The sequence below is a fragment of the Mycena indigotica genome, assembly GCF_014461135.1.
Source record: "Mycena indigotica strain 171206Taipei chromosome Unknown Mind.scaff0013, whole genome shotgun sequence".
In the NCBI taxonomy this organism is placed as follows: Eukaryota; Fungi; Basidiomycota; class Agaricomycetes; order Agaricales; family Mycenaceae; genus Mycena; species Mycena indigotica.
The window spans coordinates 2460382-2471579 of NW_023503012.1; the positions used below are offsets into that span (position 1 = coordinate 2460382).

At 52.4% G+C, this 11198-nt stretch overlaps 3 protein-coding genes across 3 annotated transcripts; all 3 read left to right on the forward strand.

The window, feature by feature from the left end:
* Positions 1-661: 661 nt before the first annotated feature.
* On the forward strand, positions 662-1555 carry MIND_01287900 (uncharacterized protein; the record flags this gene model as incomplete). The annotated part of the gene is made up of 4 exons (XM_037369344.1): positions 662-820; positions 866-1097; positions 1151-1249; positions 1299-1555. The coding sequence occupies 4 exons, from the start codon at positions 662-664 to the stop codon at positions 1553-1555; spliced, it is 747 nt and encodes a 248-aa protein (XP_037214550.1).
* A 2885-nt stretch (positions 1556-4440) lies between these two features.
* Positions 4441-5439, forward strand: MIND_01288000 (uncharacterized protein; the record flags this gene model as incomplete). The annotated part of the gene is made up of 4 exons (XM_037369345.1): positions 4441-4469; positions 4515-4628; positions 4674-5084; positions 5133-5439. 4 exons carry the CDS (start codon positions 4441-4443, stop codon positions 5437-5439), a joined length of 861 nt encoding a protein of 286 aa, XP_037214551.1.
* Positions 5440-8792: 3353 nt separating this feature from the next.
* On the forward strand, positions 8793-10153 carry MIND_01288100 (uncharacterized protein; the record flags this gene model as incomplete). Its single annotated transcript, XM_037369346.1, has 3 exons — positions 8793-8802; positions 8854-9965; positions 10016-10153. 3 exons carry the CDS (start codon positions 8793-8795, stop codon positions 10151-10153), a joined length of 1260 nt encoding a protein of 419 aa, XP_037214552.1.
* Positions 10154-11198: the final 1045 nt, after the last annotated feature.

The following is an 11198-nucleotide window of genomic DNA, read 5'->3' on the forward strand; positions in this document are numbered from 1 at the left end:
GGGCCCGCAAAGGGGGTGATCGGACACCCTGGCCTCTCCTCCTCCTCCTCGCTCCCGTTCCTGGCCGCAGAGGGGACGATCGCACATCCCTTGCGGGCCAGGCGCTACTCCTGACCTCCTAGCACTCCTCCCCATTCCCCTGGTGTCGAGTTGGGCTCGGCGACGGCTCGACGTCGTTCTCGGTCACGTGCTTCCCACGTGTGCGTTCCTCCTACTGGGGCGCATGTTCCCCGTCGTCACGTGCTGCGTGTTGCGGGCCCGCAATGGCCCGACACCAGCGCCCGGAGCGGACGGGCCGGGTCTTATCCGTGACACGAAGGTTGCTTGTCCTGGCTGCTGGGGAACTTGTTGCGGGAGTGCGACTGGTTTGGTGCGCGCAGAGCACAAGAATAACTCCACAGCTTGCCGGTCCGAAGAGGACAGCTGGGCGAGAATCGTTGCCCCAAGAGTTTCCATTTCGTTAGGAGCTTTACTTGGAGGTCGACGTGCATCAAGAGCTGCGAGGACACGACTTCGTTTTGAGGGCGCTGCTTGGGAAGCCATGTACTTCCACTATTCACTCACAACTGACCTTTTATAGATCGTGTCGGTCAAAGCACAAACAATTGTCTCTTGCTCGTTGTACCATTGTGACCTATTCTGCAAACCATCTCTTGCCCCCATGTCTCCTCCACCAACACCCAAGGCATTTCTTCGCAGCATCATTCCTTCGCCACCACCAGAGTTTACTGCTTGTAAGGCGGACTACGAGCACCACCTCAACTTCAATCAAGGGCAAACGCAGAAAACCCGAGACAAGATTGGCCAGTACACCACCTTTGTAAGTCCATGTTGATTCGGAGACTTGTCCTCAACACTTCTCTAGTGTCCTGGTCGTGTTGGCTGTACTTCACGTGCAACAGCACTGTTTCCAAGTGACATCCGCCACGATCTCCATGAACTCGACAGCCAATATCGGTCACTATATCGAGATGTGGCACAACCTCAGTTTGACCACGAGGCATTTCGGAAACTCAAGAAATCAGGCGCTGCATTAAAGGAAACAATCAAGGAATGGCAAGCAAATCGTCAAGAGCCTCCCGTCGTCCGGGCTACAAGTACGTGCACCAATCTAGCCGCTCAAACTTTTGCCTCTGATGCACTTGCTCAGGAAAGCGAAAGTTTGACGATCTTACACCGAGTCAAAGCGCAGCAGTCTTAGAGCAAGATTGCTTTGACCCAACAGTGTTTATCATCAACCCCGCCCACTGTATGGGATTTTACGCTCTCACTTCATAAGTGCTTAACACGTTGTTCAGATCGTAGAATCGATGTCATTATCCTCGATGGCGGTCCCAGTCTATCAAAAAATTCCCTCGAGCTTCGCCATGCTGGGAACGTCTGCCTCGGAGATTTTCAATTTGCGCAGGAGTATTTGGACGGGCCAGTCTCTTATGATTGGTTCTGTGTCGTGGGGGGGGGGGAATTTATGCCAGGGGCCTTCACTACTCATATCAATCTGCTCGACCGAGGAGATCAACTTATTTGTCGCCCGCGCAGATGTTCTAAACGATGAGTGTGAACCCTCTCTCGTTGCCTACTGGCCTTATATCAATCACTTATTCCACTTGCAAGAGTAAAAGCCACCATTATCGATTTAACCTTAGAATAAGTTCTGTACCACATTGTAAATAACGCATAATTTCTTCTACTCGTTTAAATTGTCGTCGACATAAATAGGATTCATCTTATTCCCTGGCGGCAGCAGATTTAAGTCTGTTTATATCGTAAATGGACGCTGGTTGAAATGGGCATGCATACCATGAGCCATCCGAACTACGGAGCGCATTGCGCGATATAATTGCCATTCCAACCCGACACAGTTGCTCGCATCCACAGAGTGAGCGAAAGACCATAAACTGACCATAACGTGTCAGATTCATCAGTCGAAGATAAGCGTTCCCCTTCCATCGACGATGCAATGTGTCGTAAAATACATATTGTTGGTTTGGTCGACCATCTTGGGTTACAGCGCCAATGGCCTCGAGAAGCGGCCTCGGGAGGATACCCAGTCTGAAAGCCTTGAGGCAGCGCACTTGAACCGTCACTTCGATGGGTTCTACGTGATCTTCAAGATAGAAAGTGAGATAGCATTCACGAGCTGTAACATGGTCAGTTAGCGGAAACAAGCAACAAAAACCACTTGCTTTGAGTTGGCATAATCTCGTAGACATCACTGTCATACTCGTCCTTCACTGAAAGCTGGCATTAGCAATGAAGCGACAGAGATAGAGAAAAGTACAACCACTCACAAGCTTCAAGGGTGACCTCTTCATCGCCATATGGTGCTGCGTCAGAAACGACAGATATCATATCGGCATCATCTTCATTATTGAGGTTATTGTTCGGTTGGTCCATGCTTGATTCGTTTTTCCTGTTGGTATGTTCAGTTAGCTCTTATATACTGAGGCAACGCTTGGGCCTAATCTGCGCGCTTGGGTCTTGCCCTGAACTGGTCTAAACAATTGAGGTCGACGCTGCAGTTCCAAGCGATGGTGAGCCTATAAACGTGAGTACCACCCATCTATTTCCAACCACACCATGTCCGCTTTCGAAAACGCTTACCACTTTGACATCCTTCCCGAACTGATTGACCATCCCATGTATGCTGCTGCAAAGGCTGCTCACGAGACTTTGTCGCCTGCAGAGCAGCGCATCATCCAGGCACTCTCAGAGCTTCCCCAAGAGCCTATCGAGTTTCCAGAGTATCGCAAGCACTTCGTTGCGATATGGTGTCAGGTGTGTGAAGCGCTCTGACTTTTGGTATTGCTGAAGATTGTGATTAGGATGGCGAATTCCCAGCACGAATGCTACTCGAGATGGAGCCATGTGGAGTCCGCCTATCGTTCCACAGGAACACCGTAATATTGCTTGAGAAGGGCCTGCGTCAAGGGACAGCACTTCGACGATATGTTGATGGCAAGTGGGTGCCAGTGAGTTGGAACGAGCCGATGCGCGTGGTCAAGGGTGAAGCTTTAGGCTTGCGAGTCAGGGGGGTTACGCAGCTGAGCGACTGGTATAATAACATGTATGCGTTTGAGTAAATATCTGTACACACTTGCGTAGAAGTCACGCGCACGTGACTTCTACGCAAAAAAAGTTCTCCAATGACGACGACCATACTTGATGCTGGCCTGCGCTCATACCACGCCAGCGCCACACTGGTAGACGATGCAGAGTAGAGCTGTGATGGTGTATTGCAGATGATGCGCAGATACAAGGTGCGTGAAAGGCTACACATACCTTCCCATTTTTTCTGACTATATCCGTTGCAGGTGTTTTGTCGACTTGTTTCAGCCACTCCAAACAAGTCATGCACCGTTCTGCAACACATCCTCCAACTACGATCGTCCTCTTGGCTTTGCTGGACGAGCAAAAGTAGGACTTGGGTGCTTCTCCTCCGAAACAGCCATCTGCTGATGCAGCAAAGAGCTCCGCAATGGTCGCTCGTGTCGGAGGCCACAGTTGTGGATATATTGTGTGAGTTTCGTCAACCACCGCCCACTCCCAGTCCATATTCTATTTGTGAGGAACCAACCTGACTGTCCCCTACTTGAGAGGACCCACGTTCTGCGTGTGGTCATTCCTGGAGGATGACTGTGAGGACCCGGCTTCGAGGCCCGAAGTCCGTGGTCGCACAGTTTTGTGTTTTACTGCTGAAAACCGGGTGCGTTGATTGTTTCTGCTCGCAAACTCAAGCTTACTTCAGCGTTCTTATCGTCTAGATGGACACATCCACCCCCGCGACTCTGCGAGCAACCCTCACATTCGATTTCGCCCGACCCAGTCGATCTTTCCATACTGCATTCCACACTACGTCCATGCGGAGCTTCTGGCGTAGTGCTCGGCGGAGACGGAAGACAAGGAGACTCGACTTGTACCAATCACATATTTGCTCGCTCGGGCACCCTTCCGTCGGTGTCCGTTGCATTTTCCTCCGCTCTGGAAGACGGTCCACCAACCCCGAATGTCACGTGTCTCGATTGCTGGCGCGACCGTCACGCCCAATCCTTCATTTGCCACCTTACGCATGTCTCACCTCTCGACAGTCTGCAGTGCTTTCTGGTGCCTGGACCAGCTCAAGCACCTTGTCCCAAGCACCAGGTCAAGTACCTTGTCCCAAGCGCAAACTTGTTCCAAGCGCAAGCCTGAGTGAGCGATTGTCAATGGACGGTCAAACCTTTGTGCTCTCAGGGCACTATAAAGTCCCTCCCATGCTCTGGCCTCAACAATACCACCCATGTCTGCGAACGATACCAACGAGGACAGCCGCCCGCTCTACACCATCATCCGAAAGACGAAGGGCACAACCGACAGCGAGCGCCGCCTCCCGGGAGAGGGCCGACACCATCTTCAATTATGTCAAGAGCACTAGCTTCACTCAAGTAGTTGAATGGGAGAATGCGGGAAGTAAACATCCTAACCCTGCGGTATGTTTACTTCCCTCGTCGTAATCTCGGTCTAACATTATCCAGATTACCAAGAAGATGGATCGCAAAGATTATATCGACACGGTTATCTATCCCGACCTGGACTGCCGGTTCGAAATTAGCGGGCCAAACGGCTTTCGAATCTCAAACTTTCTCCAAGTAAGTGATGCCCGGTTGTCTTACTTCCCCCTTATCGCTTACTAGGCATTGCACAAAACTATCAACAACTTTATTCGAGAGGCTCGCAAGAACAACGGGTATCTCCCCGGGATGCAACCTGAAGTCGACGAGGGCCACACAACGACGCCTGCCTCAACGACTGTTGTTCCTCGTGTCAACCGTCTACCTGCCCGTATTTGCGCGTCCTGCTACGCGCCCGAAAATGAGTGTTCGCCGCATATTCGAGGAAGATCAAAAGACCGAAATTGAGAGGCTGACGAATGCGAAACTCGAGGGACAGGAGCGGGCGCACCGAGATGGAAAGGACTTGAAAGCACGGGCAGAGGCAGTGACAGAGCTATGGACTAATTGCGACAACAAAGAAGAATATGAGAAGCGTGCTGCTGAGGAGAATGCAGTGCGTGAAGCAGAGCTTACGCCCGAGCAACTAAGTCTGTGCGTTTTTTCTCCCTATTTCTTCAACAGCAACTAAGAAACATTCAGCAATCAATCGGAGTTTGGGCGTGAGCTCTCGACTGTTGTTGCCAGCTACTTTGGCAAGCATGGCAAGCAGATTGGTGATGCCATTTTTTGTTTGCGCGTTACGCGTTCGTGGACCCCAAGACTAACCAAATTGGATTCAAGAAGTGAGTGGCAATTCCTTCGTGTTAACACTATGCTTATGGGGACAAGAATTACGGTCAACGGCTTCAGCGACGAAAAGTTTGGCGGAACAACAGAGGAGTTCGAAGCTTGGAAGACTTATGCAATGCATACTCTACAACCTGGTAGGTTCCATTTTCGACTCTGACCATACAAATCAAATCATACTTACTAATTCGTAGCAGTCTCACCGGCCTTGACTCCACAAAGTTCGCCGCCGCTTCTACCACCCATGCAAGCAGTACCTCCCCCCACCTCCACCTCCCGTTTTACCCCCGCCTCCGCCTGCACCTCCTGTTGTCCCACCGCCTCTTCCTGTGCCTCCCGTTCTCCCCCCCGCCTCCACTTATCTTCCATGCTGTGCCGGCCGGGAGCACAAACAACCCTGCACGGGTTGTGCCAATTGTGGGAACGACACAACCAGTTCCGCCGCTGCCTCCCATTCAGCCAGAACTCGCCAATCCTAATGGTCTTCTGCCTCCCGTCATCAACCCTTTACCACTACCACCTACATCACCGTCCATTCTATCCAAGACACCCAACACTACCAAGGTTTTGAAGAAGCGTCCCGCGAAGGCGAAGAAATTACCCCCAGACCACCCAAAAAACCAAAGAAGGCTCCGACAAAGGCCAAGGCCCAGCCAGTGGCTCAGGCTATATCTCCTCGTAAAACTCGAAGTCGCGGCCCTGCGTTGGTGTCAACGAAACCAAAGAAGGATCCTTTACTTAGTTGGGGGGTAACTTTGACAAAGGATGGTGTATCGAGGAAATATTCAGGCCGAGAGTACGCAAACACATTTCCAGCCGAGTTTCGTGAGAGGTATCCGGAGGAGGTGCAATGGCTAGTTTGGCCTGACCTGGAGTAGATTACTTGCCATCTTGTGCTATATCGACCACAATTAACGACTTATTTCACCTTAATGTGCTCGTGCTTGGTCACGGGCGCAGATACTTCTTGTCTCAAACCTCGGTGGCAAGATCATACTCAAGTGAGTAGCTCAGCAATTCTGTTGTGCCTCCCTTTGCTCATTGTCATTGAGAAGGATTGTCTCTAGCATGCAGCTGGGCTTGAGCTGGCAGCTTGGAACGTTCATAATCCACGACATAATCTTCATGCTAATCTCGAGATAATCCGACATAATCTTCATAATAATCCACGACATAATCTTGACGGTAATCGTAATGCAGCATAATCCCCAATAATCCGAAATATAATCTCCGCACTAATCCTCCCTGCCAGCAGTCGTCAAAACCTTTCTCAGCCTTGATCTTCCGGGGATTAATCCTAGGTCAACCAGCTCAGTACACTGCAGATAGATTAATCCTTCCCTACATGTAGGTATAATCGTGTCGTAGAACATAGCTAGGATTATCCCTCTCTGCCTCGCAAAGATTAATCGCCATCACTGAGGAGACTGGGAGAGCTCTAGGGTGGAGCAAGAGGGATCCACTGGCAGTGCTTCTCCAAGCCTTGCGGACGAATATGCTATCCAGGATATAAAGCGGTCCATGCTCAAATCCTTGATCATTTCCTGGGTATTGATGGCAACTGGACGTATCTGCAGAATATCACAATTGAGGTCAAGGAAATGGAAATCATTCCAGTGGAACTTGAATATAGTAAGGTATAGCCAATATCGTGTTGGTGCCGCCGGATATATTTCAAGTGTTACGCAACGCAGTGAGCAGCACATCCAAAGAGTGAACATGCTGGACCTCTGATGGTGGAGCTTCAGCTAGGTTAACACATGAAGCGGCACACACACCATAGTTTTGAGGCCCATTCTTAGCGCAAAGTAGCAAGCAAGTATCTGTTTTCTGTAAAATGAAAAACAGTGGTCCAATTTGCAATTGAGCACCTTACATGGAAGCTTTGATCTTGGCATAGGATTAGTTAATATATCGACTAGCCATAGACATGCGACGCACAATATAGTATTCATAGTAAAGTGTAGCAAAGGTAGATCTTTCTTGAAACATTTGTTCCAGTGGAATGAGGTCTGGGAAATGGATCATCCGAAGGAACATCGCATCATGACAGTACCATACGCTTACTATCGTGAAATACCGCGACATAGTATGGCGCTTGAAACGGGGGAAAAATTCCCCCAGGAGAGAAACCTGTATCTGAGAACTTACCTGTTGCAATCCGAGAACTTTCGTCATTTTATATGACAATGTCTCGGAAGACTGAGTCCCGAGAACTTGAACCCTCCGACGGCTCGGCATTCTGAGACATGGGAGTGACTCCTGACAACTTGTTGCTTCCGACAACTCAGTAATGTCGAAGATTTGACCATAGGCGCTGGCATCGCAGAATAGACAAGGTATTTCTCAGCAGCCTCAGCCATGCCCGCACAGACCGCAAACGGCAGCGCGTCGAGGCTGGGTTGCGGCTGGCGGTACATGTACTGGCACAACAGCTCCAGTACGGCCGATTGCTCCGAGTCTCCGACAAGCCGTCCGTCTCCTCGACTTTGTTTGTCGCCGCCTCGAACATGTCGCCGAACACCTCTGAGTGCACCTCCAGGTTCTTGCGGTGGACCGTGAAGAGCACGGTTGTCCGCCGCGCAAAACGTCAGGTCAGCATCGGCCGAAGAGACTATTTTAAGTATTGTAGTCAAATGCATATGACAATGACGGGGGAGAGAAGAGAGGGTGGTTCAAAGGAGATCGCCGTGTTCGCTTGGGGCATCTTGGGACTTGAAGCTGAGGAGATGGTGGCCAAGATGAAAAACGTGGGCGGTGCCGCGGTATGACTCCCTCAGGCTGAGCATAGGGGGGAAGACTCAAGACTGAGCAGACACGCACCTTGCCAGCCCTCCCTTAACGAGTCCCGTCTACCACCGCTCCGGTCCTCCTCCCGGGATCTTGTCCATTCAGCCCCCTACACGTCGTCCAGTCAGCCTACAACGGTAGTAAACCTCAGAGACACAAGATACCTACTGGGCCTAAACCGACACAGTGTCGTATGCACTCTCCGCGGCTATGGCTTCCCGGTCACCAGAGCTGGGCCCTGGCTACAGCCACATTCTCGCTGTCGAGCTGAGGACGATGTGATGCGGAAATCACCCGCCCACAGAGGCTGTAGAGCGGCCACGAGTCCACAGCACGCCACCGCTTCGGAGGTGGTGCCGGCACTGAGAAGAAAATCGATTTCCTTTTTTGGGAACGGCTTGGTTGTTCCCGACCATCACCCAGGAGTATGCCATTTGGTGCGTCTGCCATCGATAAGACCTTTCCCGCGTCGCTCACAGTGTGCAGATGCTCTGTCGCAGGAGCTCGTCGACCTCATCGTTGACCATGTCGTGGTCAGCGCGACATTGAAAGCTTGCGGGCTTGCCGGCAAGAAGCTGCCGTGACACCACTTGCCGCCCGCAGAGGCTTCCAAGCGGCCACGACTCGACACGCCACCGTTTAGGAGGTGATGCCGGCAAGACTCGAATTAAATCGATTTCCTATCTAGCAACGACTTGGTTGCTCCCGACCATCACCAGGAGTATGGAATTTGGTGCGTCTGCCATCGATACTAGACCTTTCCTGCGTCCCTAACAGTGTGCAGATGCTCTGTCGCAAGAGCTCGTCGATCTCATCGTCGACCATGTCGTGGACAGCGCGACATTGAAATCCTGTGCGCTTGCCGCGAAGAAGCTGTGTCCCGCCGCCCAGCGCAACCTATTCTCCTCGCTACAGATCATGGCGCCCGTTAAGCCACCGATGGCGTCCTTGGGCTCGTTCCCCACAATCGCGCAACTCGACAGCATGCTTTCATCTGCGGCACATCTCCCGCCTTACGTCCGCTGTCTCACCTTGTGTGGCGACCCTGAGCGCCAGGTCGTCACGTGGATCCAGTCCGCCGCCCCCGCGGCCCTTATCGCTCGCTTCGACCATCTTACCACCCTGGTGATTGACTGCGAGGTGTTCCAGATGCATCCCACTGGGAATGCCTGGGCGGACCTCGTCCATCTGGCCACCAAGACCGCACTGGCGAGCCGGCTGGCGCTGCCCACTATGCGGACGCTGGCGCTCCGATATCTGCCCCTCGCTGAACTTGTCGAGCTGCTCCAGTTGATTCCAGAACCCTGGGAGCGTCTGTGCATCCAACGCCTGTTCGTCAAGATCCCGGGGCTGCCAATTCACGGGCGGCTTGATTCCCCGCAACTTGATATGCCTGCCAATCTACAAGGGCGCAAGCTTACGCTCGACTCACTCGTGCTGGATGGCCCTCTTGCCCACTTCCCACCGTGGACCTCCGACTTGATCGATGTCTCCGTTCTTCGTCAACTCCACATCGTCGTCCGCCTCGTAGCGGACGAGACATTCGCGCAATCCGTGTTCATGGAGCGTGCGACTGCGCTGGAGCATTTGCACATTGTCCTCAACCAAAATCTTCTCCGCTTCGACCTTGGGCGCCCGGACCTTTTGCCTCCCCTCGCCACCTCCCTCGGGATCGGCGGCCTGCCCAAGCTACGGACGCTCCGACTCCAGTTCGCGCTCTCGACCGAGCTGCGGCTCCTACACCAGGCGCTCGAGTGGGTCCGCAGCGTGCTCTCGTGCATCACACCCCCAGCTCCGTGCGCGGCGCATGCGCCACGTCCTCCTCGACATTACGGTAGCGCTCGCACTGGGGCGGCTCGGGCCAGAGGCACCCGGGTATCCCGACTTCCTCGTCAGGTCCGTCACGCCGTTTCTGTGGCCCTTTTCTCTCCTGGGCAGCACGGAAGGTACCCCTCGCCCCCACACTCACTGTCCGCCTCCACCTGGCTCCCGGCGCGCCGGAGGCTTTTGTTCTGGCCAGATCCGCCTTGCTGGACTTCTTCAAGGACCTGCCGCGGGATGTCGTCGTAGTCAAAGCGGCCTAATTGCGCCGCTGGACAGTTGAAACCGTGCTGCTCTACGGTCAATTTGTTTGTTCTGGAATCTGCATTACTCAACTCAGACTCAGGTTGTTCACGCTTGACGCCGCTTCTCAATCATCGACTTATGTAGTAACCTCCCCTGCCAATCCTGCTCTCCGAGTCGTTGACCGACTGCCATACTTGCTCCAGGGAGAATATATTATGGATATGAATAAATTGAGAAAATTTCGTATTTATAATCATAATTGAACAGCACTACCGCCGATTGCGCTACCTACTAGTAGTACTTAGTATCGATAGTATCCTCCATATGACTGTTCTGCAGCGACTCGCTCCGCGTGCTGTCGAGCAAAAAACTCCGCCACACGCGCCGCCGCCTCCGGGCTGCCGGACGCAACGGGCCGGGCGCCGGGGCTGCCGTCACAGTAGTACGACGGGATGACGCCGGCGCGGATCTGCTCCCAGTGCTCGTCGCACTGCCTGCCTCGGAGTCAGCCCGTGGATGCCCCTAGGAATCGCGACGCACTTGTCCATCTCCTCGGTCGGCGGCGGCTCCTCCATCGGGAGCCGCAGGTGCGCGACCTCGAGGTGGTCGCACCATCACGAAAAGGGGAAAGATGTTGACATCCACTGTGTGGTAGCTGGTAACCCAACACAGGGCTCTCGAGTCTGTGCAAGCCCAGTTTTGCAATTCACATGAAGTCTCAAAAAATAAAATGTCTGATGGACCCACTTGTGAATCTAATACAGGCTGAAGTAAAGTTATAAGCTCTCAGTGCATGTTGCTAGGTATTGCTATTTGTGAAATAGCTTGCAATTCCAAACAAGGATTGCGAGAACTTATCAGCCCTTGCATCGAGTTGCAAGGCCCTTGCAGGTCAGTCCCAGCCTGAGTTATCTCAAATACAACTTATGACCACACCTGAATCCCAATTTGTTAGTCCAAATACAGCTTAGTTCATCTATCTAATACAGAAGTCTATACAGAGCGTCCGAAAACAGTTTTGATGCGATTTGATACACTTGAGAGCATAACTGTAATTGAATT